The sequence below is a fragment of the Malaclemys terrapin genome, chromosome 9 (assembly GCF_027887155.1).
Source record: "Malaclemys terrapin pileata isolate rMalTer1 chromosome 9, rMalTer1.hap1, whole genome shotgun sequence".
Classification (NCBI taxonomy): domain Eukaryota; kingdom Metazoa; phylum Chordata; order Testudines; family Emydidae; genus Malaclemys; species Malaclemys terrapin.
In genome coordinates this window covers 19,099,698-19,116,406 of record NC_071513.1, presented here as the reverse complement: position 1 = coordinate 19,116,406, position 16,709 = coordinate 19,099,698, and the positions used below count along the sequence as shown (strand labels likewise).

Genomic DNA, 16,709 nt, shown 5'->3' with positions numbered 1-16,709 from the left:
TATTTATGAAATATCTGTAAGAGAGAGAGAGAGAACAGGCACGTACAGTGCAGACAGTATTACAGTAACTATAGTAACAATGCTAACTATGATTACTCACAATAAATACAACATAGTTGTTCTTCAGCAGAAGCTGCTCCATTGATTTTTTTATTTTATTTTACTTTGTACAAACAAAGATTTTAAGACAGCTGTAATAAAAATACCTTATTGGTCATAACATGCTGCTGACCTGACCAGTGACCTATCAGGCATCAGCCAAGAAAATGTGATTGATGTCTTTATGTTTGCAACAATTAATTTCCCTGTTCTTTGTTCTTCATATTGAACCTTTATAGCTCTAGAAAACAGACTCAACTGATATCCCAATTTGAAGGATCACGTCATAATTCTGTTGTCAGATGTTTGTTAGCCACTCTCTTGACGCATTTTTTTTCTTTTCTGATTTAAGTCTTGGTTCTTGAGTCACGTCCGATGTTGTAAACTCAACAATGCAAAATATATGGGGATAGGGGTAACGTTTTCATAAGTGCTTAAGGGACATAGGAGCAAAAGTCCCATTTTCAAAAGTCACTTAGGCACTTAGGAGCCTAAGTCTCATTGACTTTCAATACCCAAGTTAGCTTTAATCTAGCAAGCACAGGGGCCAGTAGCAATGGAGCTGCAGCAGCGTGGACTTCAACTCAGGCGAGCTACCCAAGTGTGTACCCAGGGTCCAGGGCAGGTTTGTACAGTCTGCACTGAAACCTGTTCTGCTGCGGCTTCACTGTTATTGTTACCTGCGCTAGGTAGATTTAAGTTAAATCGGGTGTGACTACATATGCTACAATCATACGACTCAGTTGCAGTGTAGACATACCCTTAAGCTCCTAAACACTTAAGTGACATTGAAAATGGGCCCTAGGCTCTGAAATCACATAGACTCTTTCGAAAATGTTACTCTAGATGACTTAGGGGAGTGGTAACGGGGTATGGAGCCTTTCGTCACGACTGTAGGCAAATTTAGCCTCGGTTAGTAACAAGTGAGAATAATTCCCTGCTGAAGGCTGGGGGCTGGCATTTGTGAAAGTTGATTGTCTCAGTCCAGTTCCTAGTGAACAAACGTCCACGTCACAAAACCCACCACCACAAATGGTGGTAAGTGGAACTCTAACTGACAGCCTCAGCAAAGAGTCTGTAAACTGAAGGCGGATTCTGATACCCTTACTCATGCTGAGTAGTTGCTTGTTCACAAGTAGTCCTATGGAAGTCAATGGTGCTATTCATGGAATAAGGTGATATTTAATGAATGTGCCTGGAGAATGGATGTGATCCTTCCATCTCAGGCCTGAGGCAGATTGATGGAGGGAAGCTTGTGTTACTGTCACCCGTCTTATGGATAAGTGTAGGGAAATCAGCCTTCATGGCTGTCAAAGCATTAAGGAGCACTGAATTACCCTTAGATACTACAGCGGTGGGTGCTCTATTAATAACTAAGACAAATAAATTAACTCAAATCTTGTATTTATTTAAATCAATAAAAATTTCCCTGGGCCAGGTTACCCACACTTTCTAAAGGGGAACTTTGGCCTAGAACAGTTAAAATGAATGTGTGTTTCATGCAGCATCTCCTTGTGCTTTGTATGTGAAGCACTGGGCAGGACTGCTTAAGCCTGCCCCATTTCTTTTCTGATTGCATTTCCTATTCTGCTATAAAACGCTCGGTAAGCAGCTTTATTACATTTTGTAGGAAAGGAAAAAGGATGAGGCATTTTTTCCCAAGCAGTTAATTTATAATTGCCTTTTATTACATTGGATTTGTTCTGCTTTAATGGCCAGTAATGTTCCCCCATACAGATAAACTCTCTTTCTTTCCACAGGTTTTATTTGGGGAGAAATCAAGGAGATGTGGGATGGTGGATTCAATGAGTATGTACATGACTGGTGGAATCTGATGGACTTTGCAATGAACTCACTCTACCTTGCAACTATCTCCCTGAAAATTGTTGCTTATGTCAAGGTACAGTAAGTTGGTGGATGTGTATGAAAACTATAGTACACGGGAAATTATCTGTCAACCTTGAAATTCCATCTCAGCATGAACAGGTGCCCACATCACAAGTGGTACTAGTTGGCATCCTTGTTTGCAAACTCAGTAGGAAAGCCAGTGACTGAATTGGCTTGGAGAATGAGCATGTTTCTCACCACATACAGGTTGTACTGCCTGATTAAGGTTGAGGCACATTGGCTGGGTGTTGTGGGGGGAGTTCACATAGCCACTGCCCACCTTGTAACTGTGGGTAAAGAGTGAACCTCAGTTTCTGAATGGTCACTGAGTACCTTTCAACTGTGCTAAATCCATTTACACTGTAACAATGAATCCAGAATAGGGAGATCCGAAAACAATTCGAGTTTTATAATGTAAATGGGGAAAATGATAAAATATTCTGTTGAGATTTTACAACGGTGCTGCAGATTCCTTACTGTCAGCTCCACTAACTGAGCTAGTGCATATCACCCCATTCATCTTCAAATGCACCTTTCAGATTTATAAACATCTGATGCTCTAAATTAATTTATGTGAAGCTTTGAAGCCAGAGGACTGCCAGAAGCGCTCTCTCTCTTTGTTTCTCTCTCTCACACACACACACATAGTTCAATCCCTGCAATACCTCAACAATGACTCCCGCTGACTTGAATGAGAGCTCTCTCTCTCTCTCTCTCTCACACACACACACACACACACACACACACACAGCACAGTCCCTGCATTCCCTCAACACAGAGTCTCCCATCGACTTTAGTGGGAATGGTGTGTTTGCAGGATCCGGCTCAGAGTTTTCTCTAATCTTTCTGGTGTTCACAGAGTCTGTGGACCTGGTTCTCCTCTCATGCTGGTGTGAATCAGGAGTAACTCTACTGAAGTCAGTGGTGTTACAGTGGTGTAAGTCAAACATAAAGTAACCCTGTACTCAGATTGGGAGAGTCCTTCCCCACCAGCTCCCCAGATAGGGTGACCAGATGTCCTGATTTTATAGGGACAGTCCCAATTTTGGGGTCTTTTTCTTATATAGGCTCCTATTACTCCCCATCCCCATCCCGATTTTTCACACTTGCTGTCTGGTCACCCTATCCCCAGAGTTCCTGCTTCTGAGGCCGTACACCACTGAACTTACAACTCCAGACTTAGCTTCCTGCTGCTTTAGACACAGGTCTGACTCTGAACATTTCTTTATGCGAGGGGGTTAGGGCAGTAGATCTACATCACTGCACACTCACTAGTCCCCTTTCCCAGCTCTCCCCCCACCCTCTAGGGTTAGAAGAGATCCTCCACAGAGGACAGCTCCTGGGTACATAGGGGATGCAGTGGTCCCTAGGTGGGGCTCTCCATAACCTGACCTCCTCCCCTGCATTGTGGATGTGGCTGGTCCCACAGCAATTAGGGCTTTCCATTTTTGCTGCTCCATAACATTGGTTTCACTATGTACACAAGGGAAGATTTTACAGCAGCTTGAACTCAGATCCTTGCTGGGGAAGTTCACTGTTCCAAGGTTCTCTGTTCATTTGTACCCAGTCAGAACGTAAGGAGATAGGAGAGAGACGGGGACACTAAATATTTCACAAGCTAGCTAAAACAGGAAGGCTATAATATGAGCTCTCAGATAAACAGACCAGCACGGGGGCCATTTTAAAGTGCAGAAGGCTGCTTACCGCTGAATTAGCACTTTTCAAAAAGAATGCCAAGATAGCAGCTACTCCCTGATCAGGTTGTTCTGCGTCAGTATCAAAGCAAAGCCAGATTACATTTTTTTCTCCAGACATTTACAGCAGGACAGAAAATTAAACACTTGAACATTTGGTCTTTGAACTGTGAGCAATAAAAATAAAATAGCTGGAAATCGTAAGTCACAGGGACAAATCAGCAACCTGGCAATTCTCTTTCTCTCAGACCCACAGCCACTTACCCCCATACCCACCAATAACACCTAAAACACCAACAAATACACAACACATGCAGCACACACAACCCAAGCCATGCATATCTGCAAACACACAGCTACACACGTTGTCTTTATGAACGAGGAATTCATACCTACAAAACCACACTGGTATGCAAACGCCCACGCTCTCATGCAATCATACAGCTGAAAGGGTGGCTAATCCCACTGAGCCTCTGCAGGCCCTGGACATCCATAGGTATGTTTACACTGCAGCTAGGGGCAAGCCTCCCCGCCTGGGTAGACCAATTCGTTCGAGCAGGGCTAGAACCTTGCTAAAAATAATAGTGGGGATGGTGCAGCTTGGTCTGGGCTGCAGCAGCCTAGGGGCCACGCCCAAGTTTCTGCCCTTGGTGGAATGTCCACATTGCTATCTGTAGCACGGTGGTTCAAGCCCCGCTAGTATGACTCTGTCTACCCGGGTGGGGAGGTTCAGTCCCAGCTACAGTGCAGACACCTTCCATGTCACATCCTCACTATGTCCTAACCCTTCAGCCCTGACGTCCCTTTCCGATATCAGAGGACTGCAGCAGTCTCACTAGATAGTACCCCTGACTTTTAACAGCCTGGCTCTGCAGCTCCTCCTCCTGGCCCACCTATCCACTCCTGTGCTGTCTCCTAGAACTGCCCCCTAGGCTGCCGGGCACAGCGGAAGCCACTAAATGCCCAGCAATTGGCACTCCATTCTTCAGGTGTCCTCTGCCTGCACAGCTCCCTTCTCAGCTTCTCCTCCCTCACCCACCTATTCAAAATGGAACCCCAAATCTCTGCACCCTGGGCCTCCTGGATACATTAATCAATTCCAGTAGCTATGCCAGATCAAACCCATAGTCCATCTAATCCAATATCCTGCATCTGTCAGTGTCAGATGTTTCAGAGGAAGGTGCAAGAAACCTTGGATTGGTCAGATGTGGAATAATCTAACGGAAGTGTCTTCATAATCCTTGTCACCCAGAGGTTGGCTTGTGCCCCAGTGCACTGGGGTTTATAACTCTTCTGATATTCTACAAATTCTTCGTGTGACTGGGAATGTTCTAAGTATTTGTGCAAATGCCTAATTTGTTTTGAATTCTACTAAACTCTGGCCTCAATGTTATCTAATGCCAATAAACTCCACAGATTAATTAAGTGTAGGGTAAAAAGTATTTCCTTTTATCAGTTTTAAATGACCTGCCTTTCGATGTCATTGAGTATCCCCTTGTTCTTGTATTATGAGAAAGGGTAAATGGGAGAGCCCAGTCTCTATACCCATCCTTTCTCTGGTGTCTAAACAGCCTGGACCATTCAGTCTTTTCGTGTGTCTAATCATTTTCTTTATACATCTCTGAACCCCTTCTATTTCTGCTATGCACTTTGCTGGGCTGGGCTGACCAGAACTGAACATAACATTCCAAGTGAGGGGGTTCCATTGATTTATATGGTGCCATTACAACACGGCCTTGAAAAATTGCCATTTTTAAAATAAAGATCTGTGAGATGCAAAAGGCCTTGTCAAGCTCTTTTTCATAGCAGCTGACTCTAAATCCTGGCAGAGAGCCACGTGCTGTTGGGAAGTTTCTCGCCAGCACGCAAAGCAGAATTTTGAACCTTCCATGCGAATCTGCTTCCCAAGTATTTGATTCTCTCTCACCGAGCTATAGATGTATACACATATATATGGTTGAGGTACTAGCAAAGAGATAACAACCTCTGCACTGTTTGTTAACATGTAAGGGCCAGCTTCAAATCCAATTAACAAAGTGAGTCCCTGGTGTTCGTGGCAGTGGAGAACAGTTTGGAAATGTCAGAAGCAATCAGAGGTCATGTAGAAACGCAGCTGCACTGTATCTCAGCTAGATTTTCAAGCAGTATTTAGGCGCCTGTCACTAGCACTGATCAAACCATCGCTCAGCTGCCACCTAACCCTGTAGGCATCTAAAGTCCCCTAGGTGCCTAAACTGCTGTCTGTGGGCATGGGCAAAGCGGACTAAGTCCTGACCACTAAGTTGCTAACTTCCTAATGCATGCCTAGGCCTTGGCAGGATTCACAAACTAGGCATTTCCCTGCCTACCTTTCCTGCAGGGCCTGATCTGGTAGGTGTTCTCAGAGCATGCCTAATACACCCAGCGGACAGCCAGGGGCCAGTAGAGCCTCCCCCTTTAACTCTGCTAGACCAGTGATTAAAGCCCTTACCCAGGATGTGGGCGACCTGGGTTTAAATCCCCACTCTGCCTGATTCAGAGCAGGGACAGGAAGACAGGTCTCCCAGATGATTGCTCTGGGCTATGGGAGGGGAGTCTCTCTCAATCTCTCCCACCTTGTATGAAATACTTAAAGATTCACTGGACCTTCAAGAGAATGACTCTGATCCCAGTAGGTAGGACACACACATGGGAGACCTCCGATCAGCTCCCTGCTCTGAATCCAACAGAGTAGGGATTTGAATCCAGGTCTTCCACTTTGTGTGCTAACCACTGGGCTAAGGAGATGTTGTGGTGAGGAGGGGAACCATGACCTGTTATTCTTGAAATGGCTTAGGTGCCTAACTCCAGGGGAGACTTCATCGCTTGGCTGTGAATCCTGAGCAGAGATAGGTGCATAATTCTCTTTGGGGGCAGGGCTTAGGTCCCACCCCACTCCTCAGCATTTCCTACAGGTGAGCTTAGACAGCTCCCCACTCCACAGGCTGGCTTCTGTGAATCCCTATTTTAGGTGCCTAACTCTTCCTACACAATGCAGAGGGAGCCTGGTTGCCTCACCTGGGGGTGCAAATTACACAAGGTGGCAGGGTGCTGAAAAGTTAGGCGATGTGATGTTTAGTGTTGCAATGCCTAATTCCTCCTTTGTGAAGCCCATGGTTGCTTCTACTTATCTCCTTGAAAAGTTGTGATTTTTATGCATTGGACCTTAAGATTTAAACTGAAGGGCCTTACAAAGACACCTCCATCAGAGAACAGTATGTTTATTTTAAAGGTTACAAAATCTATCAGTTGCTATAAAATACTTGTTACTGTATTCGCCATTCTAGGAACATTTTTGGCCTTTTTATATGGTACATGGTAAATGAACAGAACAGAATTAAGAGGCCAAATTCAGCCCTGGTGTTAAAAGATCTGATTCTGATCTGTTACACCATTGTAGGTCAGCCCAATGAGGGGCGTCCCTAACTATTCTGACACCCTACGCATCCCCCCAGGGGCCACAGGAACAACTTGTGAGCTGTTGACTCCATTGAATTCAAACCTGAGCCTTAACCACTTCAGCGTTTCAAACCTGAACCCTGAGCATTAGCTAACCCTAACTGAGATCCAGATTTGAACACCATCTGTTCAAGTAATCAAAAGTTGGTTAGTGTACTGCATAATGAAATGTTGTTAGCAATTGTGGCTTTCGGGGCTATGTTAAAGTGTTTACTGCACCATTAATTTTTGTACCCTTGTTATTTCTTTCAGTATAATGGTTCTCGTCCAAGGGAGGAATGGGAAATGTGGCACCCGACACTCATTGCAGAAGCTCTCTTTGCAATATCCAACATTTTAAGTTCCTTGCGTCTCATATCCCTGTTTACAGCAAACTCCCACCTGGGCCCCTTGCAGATCTCTCTGGGACGCATGCTGCTAGACATCCTCAAATTCCTTTTTATCTACTGTCTGGTGCTTCTGGCTTTTGCCAATGGACTGAACCAGCTTTATTTTTATTATGAGACCAGTGCCTCGGAGGAACCCAACAACTGCAAGGGGATCCGATGTGAGAAACAGAACAATGCCTTCTCCACGTAAGACTCCATTCCCTTTCTGTAATGCTGAGTTTTGTTACTTCCTATCTTAACAGTCTCTACTCACTGGCTGCCAATGCCTTTAGTTGTCAGGCCAGTTGGTTGATTATGTAAGGAAGGTCTGAGTTAACTGGGGCAGATCCTTTGCTGAAGTCTGCCTTTTAGCTGTCATGATCGATACTTAGTCTGGAAATGGGAGACCAAGGTCCTCGGTCCAGAGCACAAGGTCTCTCCATATGATGGAATGTTTGTGACCTGAGGGAAATGGTGATAAATCTCAGAGAAATTAAACAATGAAAAGAGCTGCTACCACCAGGTCCTCTGGTCCATCTCCCATTCAGTGCAGGATGGGACCCTATGTATACACTGGAAGATATTTTAGTAACGCCCCCTGTATAATTTCAATATCCTTTAGAAAATCATGATTGCTCCTCAGAAGGAATAGTTTTTGTGTGATTATGAGAAAAAAATAAAGAAAGTATAAAATAAAAGTGAAGGAACAAATCTATGCATAAAATAAACTAAAATGATGATAAATAACAGCAATATAAAATAATATACATTAGGGCCATAACAAGTGCTCTATGCAGTCAAATCCAAAGAATGAAACTGACTTGAAGCCTGGGAACATAGCATAGGTTATAGCCCCGGTGATACAGCTAAATTCTCATCTCACCTGTTCTGGTTGTAACACTATTGACTTCAGTGATTTTATTGACACTGATGTAGGTGAGATCAGTGATGAGACTTGGAGGAAATGCTAGTTCTTTACTGAGGAACTGCTATATAAATTGCTGGGATGGTAACTGACACAGATCACGGCTGAAAAAACAAGTGCAAACTGAAGAATAACTGGAATTGTCTTTCTTGTGCATTTATTTTAATGAATAATAGCCGTAATATTAATAATAATCAGCACCAGTCCAATTGCTCTTGGTGCTTTTACAGTGCTTGAAAAATACAATAGAAAATAAATAAATAAAACACAAATGAGCAGAAGAGATTATTTTTCACCACTTGATACTGGATCAAATAAAACTCTCCATTATGCTCCCAAATTCTCCATTCATCTTTTGCCCAAATCCTTAGGATTGTCCATGAGGTTATCAGATCCAGGTGCTGGCAGACCCCAAGTGTGCCAGGCCTCGGGGCAGAAGAGCAACTGCTCCGACTATTCTGCTAATGCTTTCCTCTTAAAAAGAGCAGAATCGCTTATGTGAAATTACATCCACTCCTGCCAGAGGCCACATGTCAACAGCTCCTCATGATCAAAGGTACCAAAGGTGGCAGATCTCAAAGAAGCACAGACATGTTGTCATTCTCCTTTATAATTGTTTTTTAATAAAATAACAGAGATATTCTATCTCCTAGAACAGGAAGGGTCTTGAGGTCATTGAGTCCAGCCCCCTGCCTTCACTAGCAGGACCAAGTACTGATTTTGCCCCAGATCCCTAAGTGGCCCCCTCAAGGATTGAACTCACAACCCTGGGTTTAGCAGGCCAATGCTCAAACCACTGAGCTATCCCTCTCCCCCTCTTTGCTTAGAAGAGCTCTTCAATCATTGCAAATCAGAAACATGGAGGGGTTGGTTAACTCATTTAGCCCAATATAAATCTGGAGTAACACCTCTGAAGTGAAGAGAGTCACGTGGTGTTAGTGAAAAAAGAATTAAAGCCCTTCATTTTATCCTCTGGTAAAAAATGTTAATGCCCCTACAAAAATGTTTTCTGCTCCCTTTGCAGCAGTAAATTAACTAACAAACATTATTCCTGGAGCTGAGTTAAAGCTGATCCACAGAGGGAAATGTTTTGGCAGGACACGGTACTTTATAAATTGAAGTTTCTAACAAGTGAAAGGCCTGAAGCTCTGAGGTCAGAACCGGATCCAGACAACCCTAGAGTTGAAGGGTACAGGAGGGAGGGAGTATTTCTACCTGGGATTTCTGTTTGGGCCCATCTTTATTGCAAGCCAGTTACTTTGCTGCGTTCAGTGCCATCCGATCAATGAAGGAAATAACAGCTGTTTGACTAAAGAAAAAAGCACATTTGGTCACCGGGGGGGTGGGGGAGGAGGTGATTTTCAAGTTTCTAAGAGGGTGTAACACACAATGGGGAATTAAAAAATGATATACAACCACTTGACAGAAAGTGCACAAATCAACTTGACAGCGCTCTTTAAATTCAGACCACTCATTCTCCGGTACTGCTGTGCATTTAAACCTCTTGCCAATGAGACTGCCTCACAAAGAGAAATTTGAGGGGGCTCGGCATCTGGGGACAGAGGTTTGTTTAAAACAAAGTAGCAGTGGGTGGGGAACATTAGGACCCAGCTCCCTTTGGCAGGGGGCAGAATACATTGCCATTGCCCTTTTGTCTGAGCCGGGCTTAAGAAGTTTATTCACCGTGTTCTTAAAAGTTTAAATAGTCATTATTAACACCCCCAGGGCAAGCTGACATTTCACTCTTCAAACAGACACACAGCATGTGCAACTTGCTAAGAATGGGCAACTTGCAAAATAGGAAATTATATCTATGGGACTCTTAGAATGAGCAGTATTGGCGTGAATTCAAATCAAGCCTAATGTTACCTCAAGTTGGCTTTAATTCATCCCACCTTAGTGGTAGGAGAAATGCAAAATGCTTCCAATGAGTCCCCTCCATTTCTAAAAGTGTTCCGAGGCAGTCATATAATAGGACCTAATTTTATAATCTCAGAGAAGGAGAAACAGGAGTTGTTCGTGTTTGTACCACTTGTTTAAAATATGATACCTATTTACTGTCATATTATTTCTGATTACTCCCCAAGGATGGGTCTAATACATGGGTAGACAACCTATGGCACATGTGCCGAAGGCGGCACGCGAGCTGATTTTCAGTGGCTCTCACACTGCCCGGGTCCTGGCCACCGGTCCGGGGGGCTCTGCATTTTAATTTAATTTTAAATGAAGCTTCTTAAACATTTTAAAAACCTTATTTACTTTACGTACAATAATAGTTTAGTTATATATTATAGACTTCTAGAAAGAGACCTTCTAAAAACGTTAAAATGTATTACTGGCACGTGAAACTTAATTTAGAGTGAATAAATGAAGACTCGACACACCACTTCTGAAAGGTTGCCGACCCCTGGTCTAATATCTGTTGTGAAGAAATTTTCTGCCCCACAAACACAGCTCAAGGAAAAGTAATATTCCTTTGTGACAGCGACAAGGTGAAGCCATTAATAATTCACATTTTTATGCTTTGGCTTCACTGTGCTTGAGAAAGTGGAGTGTGTCTATTGCTTAGACAGGCAGTCTGAGGAATATATTTATCACAAAGGCTCAGTCAACTAAGAGGGGGTGGGAGGGAGTCGGTGGCTCCTTGTTTTCTGCAGTGTCATTTTGTCTTGAGAGGGATGCTGTTAACTGGGTTGCCATTTTCTCCAAGACACACTAAAAACTGCAGCCTTGCTGGAGGTTAACGGTGCACCGGAGGGTGAAGCAGGAACTGTCTTTTCCTCAGATGCTTTTAGAGGACCGTTGAGCTTTGCTGTTTCTCCCGGTAAATGCTCAGAGTTCAAATTTCAGAAATGATTTCTATTCTAAAAGAATACTCCTCTAAAATATTGTGAGCCTCATCAAAAATGCCTAACAATAGACATGGCCTTTTGGTTCGGGTCCCGCGTTAGACACTGTGGGCAGTGTGTGATTGTACTACATAAAGAGAGAGGAAAGAATAACAAAATATTATTTTTATACAAAATCGCAGCACATACATCAGCTTTGCTGTTTCTGGGTTAGGGTATGAACCCCTTGCTCATACAGAATCGTTTCTTAATCCAGTAGGAGCCCCACTGAAATCAATGGCACTCTGTGGGGAGTAAAATGCAATTGTATGAATGTAAAGGTCATACAATTTGGCCCTCAGGAAAAAAAGTGTCTGTTATATCTGCTCCTGATAAGCTGCTCTGGCTGCTAATGTTAGGGTGCCATTCAGGGTCGTGTGTGAGTGTAAATATAATGTTCCTTCTTAACCTAGGATCAAATTCTCTTCTTAGTAACAAAGGTGTAAATCCAAAGTAATGTGCTATTCACCCTCAAGGAGTTATTCCAGATTAATATTAGTGTGGCTGAGGACAGAATTTCACCCCTCGGTCCTAAATCCTTGAACAGGTACCTTCCATCTTATGTTCCCATCTGAGATTTATGGCTGGATGGGGAGGATGTAATTCTGCAAGATAGTCAAGCAGGAAACCAAGGAAGTCTTTTTCCCTCCGTGATGAAACTACCTGCCACAATGTCTCCCAGAGGCCTTGGTTAATCCTGTTAGTGCAGGCTATAAGGCATCTTTACGTCTGCTCCCTCCCTCCCCTCACTTAGATTTTCCTTCTGCTTGTCCCCATTCTGTATGCAACGAGAGAGTTATTCCCTGTTGTTGGTGGGTGGTTTGCCGGATAGCTCTTGTGTTTTTCCTTTGGCTAAATCTATTAAATGTTATTTGGGTCGAGCAGTAGGCTGGCTGACTTTTCATTTATTTGGTATTCTGGCTCGTTAGGATGATTCGATACCTCATTCATTGTATTAGATCTTAAAAAATAATAAATATTTGTCTATTGTTTTACAAACGATTTGCTAAAAATTCAGTTTAGTTTCCTCATCAGTAAAATGGGGATAATGATACTGGCTTACTTTGTAAAGTTCTTTGAGAACTGCTGATGAAAAGCACTATATAAGGGCTAGGTATTGTTATCCTTGTTAATAATAATCAAATGAGTTCAGCTGTTTAGCTGGGAGACAGGCGTGGTCCCTTTAAAAGTGGGTGTACTGATTGTGTCATGTGATTTATGGTGTCATATCTGCTTTTTTCTTTACAACACAGTTTCACAGATTTAAGTAATGGGGCCAAATCCCTAGGTCCTTATTCAATTTGTACTCCGTCCTTATTTGACTAATAAGGACTTCATAATTTGGCCCATGATCTATAAAACTCAGACTGTTTAATACAAGAGTTAAAATTGTAAAGAATGTCAACTCCTCTATGGATAGTAAAGGTGTGAATGCCAAAAGAATTTAACTGCACGAACAACCAACACAACAGATTCCTAATATTTCAGGCACATCCAAAATAGATTATATTCTTTTAAGTAATATTTTATTGGTTTTTACAGTAAGATTATTTTTAAAAAAACCATCTATTGACCCTAGGACAAAACCAAAACATCTTAAATGTAGCTAGAAATGTCAGCTCCCCCAAACTGGAAACAATAATACCCAAAGGAGTGATTATTCAGAATCCTGATAATGTATTTGACATGACTGCAAAAGGTCACTTGTCTATGGCGGAAGCCATAGCAACCCAGGATGATCTCAACAGCTCTAAAGTTAAGTGGGGTCAGGAGACTTCAAAGGAGAACTCTATCATGCTGCATTAATTAGGTGACACACTTTCTTCTGAGTCAGTACTGATCAAGTGCTCCTGCATAATGCTGGGGGCACTGTACTGTGGTAGGTTCTGCCATTCAGATGAGCCATAATACAGGGGTCCCTGACCACCTGTGATGCGAGGATACAGAGTAGGGGTCTGAGCCTCATTGTCCTGGTTAATATCCAATTGAGGTAATTTCCTGCTCTCTGCCAATATCACCCTTGGAGATTCAGCTGGATGTGATATTTCCCTCCTCTCCAGTGATGCAGTAGGGCTGTGTGCTGTCATAATGTTCCCATGCTGCACTTCAGGGGTGACTGAAGCGTTGCCTGAGCATGTAGTGCTCTTCATGATGGAGACACTGTGGGAATGGAAAAGATTATTTATATTGTGGCATGGAAATTTTTAACAAGAGGGGCCTGATCATGTCTGTCCCTCTGTGTGTGTAGGGGAATCTCTTTGTGCACCTGTCAGGGGCAGTGATGGCCCTAGTCATTGCACCCCCCCGAAGCACAAGGACAGGGGAGGTCATAGTGCCACTGAAACTCCAAACAGGGCTGAGAACACTGTGGGCCAGGGTGCAGCTCCCTCCTGCACTGGCTGATGGACTGTAGCCTGCAAGGGGGAAGCACATACTGACCCTCCAGAAAGGAAGGAATAGGCTCTGCTCTTCAGCACACGCATCTCAGTGTGAATGCAGGGATGCAGCCTGCCCATGTGCACTGAAGGCTGAATGGCTCCAGTGGTGCAGTGCAACTTGACATCCTCCCCATGGCCAGTGTACATAGAGCCTTATGGTGCAGTGCACCACAGCCTGCCCTCCCCATGGCCAGTGTGCACAGAGCCCTATGGTGCAGTGCACCACAGCCTGCCCTCCCCATGCCTAGGGTGCATAGAGCCCTATGGTGCAGTGCACCACAGTACCCATCTTCCTCATGGCAATCCCCACCCTCACCATGGCTATGGTGCAGAAAGCCCTATGCTGCAGTGCACCATTGTACTCACCCTCATCACAGACACGGCTCAGAGAGACCCAGTTGTTTTTCTTGTCCCCCCAGACCTAAGTAGTAAAGTGCAGTTTGTCTTTTGCAGACTTTTTGAGACCCTCCAGTCGCTCTTCTGGTCCGTGTTTGGTCTGTTGAATCTCTACGTCACCAACGTGAAGGCTAGGCATGAGTTCACGGAGTTTGTCGGGGCCACCATGTTCGGAACGTACAATGTCATCTCCCTGGTCGTGCTGCTGAACATGCTCATAGCCATGATGAACAACTCCTACCAGCTCATCGCTGTAAGTTGTCCCTCCATCTTCCATTCCGATTTTCTCTCCAAGCTCTATCTGCTTTACATGCAGCATTTGTGTCCCATGGTTTCTTCCAGGATGGTTGGGGCTATTTCCTCAACAACTCCACAGCCGGTGTGGTGGAGTTTCCAGTCACTAGACTGTGCTCATGGATGATGCTTTGCTAGACTGTAATGCTTCTTGAATGTAGAGGTTATCAGCTATTAACTGTCCTATCTTTTCTTAAACTCTGCCATCAGGAGTATTAATCACCTTGCCATTAACAGCTTACTTACTTACTTTAGAGCACACAGGAAACCCAATGCAACTGGGTGGTTTTATTTTAAAGGGTTTGTTTTTTCCCCCGCTTTTTGTTTCATTTTTAAATGTTTTCTGGTGTCTTTTCTACTCAGTCCTATCATTATCCAAACCCTCTTTCCTCATACGTGCAACGAGCCACCTCTGTAACTTTTGATTCCAAAATGGACCAACTGAAATCAGTTAATTCTCAACTGAACTGCAAACCAATCCTGTAATTGCCTAATCCTGCAATGCTGAAGTCACTGAGTCTAGGATAACGCCCATACTGAACGCAGGATCTGAGCTCAGTTATGTCTGGCATTGTGGGTCCACTTTCAAACTTGACCAACTCTCCATTTGAGTGTTCAAATTGGTCTTTAAAACCATACCCTCATTTGAAGGACCGAAGGGCCCGTTTGAACACCCAAAGGCAGAACTGGGGACACATTGTCAATGTTATGAAAACTGGACTCTGAATGACATTTGATATTTGAGCAGGAGGAGTTAGGCACTGCAGGTTGAGAGGAAAAAGAACGCCTCAGTCTGTGATCCTGAGAAGGCATCATTCTATATTTTATTAAGTCCCTTAAGTAAATAAGCCTGAAGGGAGACTAAACCTTGTGTACATAGTGTTTAAAGTAGGTTAGATTCGGGGGGGGGGGGGGGGGGGAGAGAGGGTGTGTGTGACAATTTTGGCTGCTGTCATCATGGAGCTTGACATTATGGGGTGATGCAGTGTTGGATCATCTGGGAACGGGAACAAAAGTCAAAAAGTATCTGAAATGAAAGAAATGTTTGACCCCAAGCTGGCCAGTGACACAGAGGTCTGACACATCTCTTGCTGGGCTTCCCACCCTCCTTTCTATCAATGCCATTATTTACTCTGGACGAGGATGAAGAGAAAAAGGAAATTCACCTCAGCTTCTGCTGCTCCCACATCAGACTCCCCTGGCTGGTGAGTTCTCACCTTACCAGCCAGAGGAGGGAAGGTGTATGGGAGCAGTGCTTCCCCAAAACAGGGCAAGGAGAGGGAGCTCTCACTATACTTTAATCTCTGCCTGTATACAAAGGAGCGTCTGGACCTTGTTTATCCTATCTCCTAGAACTGGAAGGGACCTTGAAAGGTCATCTAGTCCAGCCCCCTGCCTTCACTAGCAGGACCAAGTACTGATTTTGCCCCAAATCCTAAGTGGCCCCCTCAAAGATTGAACTCATAACCCTGGGTTTAGCAGGCCAATGCTCAAACCACTGAGCTATCCCTCCCCCTGCTTGCATCTTCCTGTTCCAAACTCAACAGCAGCTTCATGCCAATCCCAACTAGCTAGCTAAGTTGAAAACAGCCTCTAGCCACCAGGGGAGAACTACATTGCTCTAGGGATGTAACTCACATTAAAGCCTATGGAAAGACTCGGGCCCTTAATCTTGCCAGCCACTTGGAAAATAGATCACTACAAAGGCATAAATGTTTTCAGCGTGTGTCAGTGCTTTCAGTGCTCTCTGAACAGCACTGACCCTTCAGATTCTGGGGGGCGTTATGGGGAACCCAGACTGCCTCATTGACATGCTTTTCCAGTCCTCTTCCTTATCTGGCTTCAGATAGGCTTGTAGATGACACAAAGCCAAAACCAAAGATTGTCATGAGAACCGTGGTATTTACTATTCACTGTTGTTATTTCCTATTCATTATTCTCCTGTTTAAATGTAAGCGGGGGAATGGTCCCGCTATTGTGGGGAACTTTCCTGGCTTCTGCACTACCCCGGTGAAGTGGGTTAGCGAAACAATCCGAGTCCTCGCTCCCACTCCCTTTACCCAGAGGCCTCCCTGCCCTTGAGGGCTCCCCTTCCACTCTCCTGTCTGGCAGGGTCCTCGTAACCCCAACAAGGCTGGGCCCAGGATTCCTGGGGGGGCTCAACCCCCAACCATGCTGTGGTCACCTAGGACAGGGGCTAGGGTGTCCCCACTCCGGGGCACCCTCTCTGCACTGGGCACCTC

General features: G+C 44.3%; 1 protein-coding gene across 1 annotated transcript in view; it reads left to right on the top strand.

The window, feature by feature from the left end:
• TRPC5 (transient receptor potential cation channel subfamily C member 5) overlaps window positions 1-16,709 on the top strand; it is a 94,927-nt gene that overhangs the window by 56,987 nt on the left and 21,231 nt on the right. Inside the window, exons 4-6 of the mRNA XM_054040192.1 lie at window positions 1,860-1,999; window positions 7,410-7,732; window positions 14,230-14,425. Coding sequence (XP_053896167.1) covers window positions 1,860-1,999; window positions 7,410-7,732; window positions 14,230-14,425 — 659 coding nt within the window. The remainder of the gene's footprint in view (window positions 1-1,859; window positions 2,000-7,409; window positions 7,733-14,229; window positions 14,426-16,709) is intronic.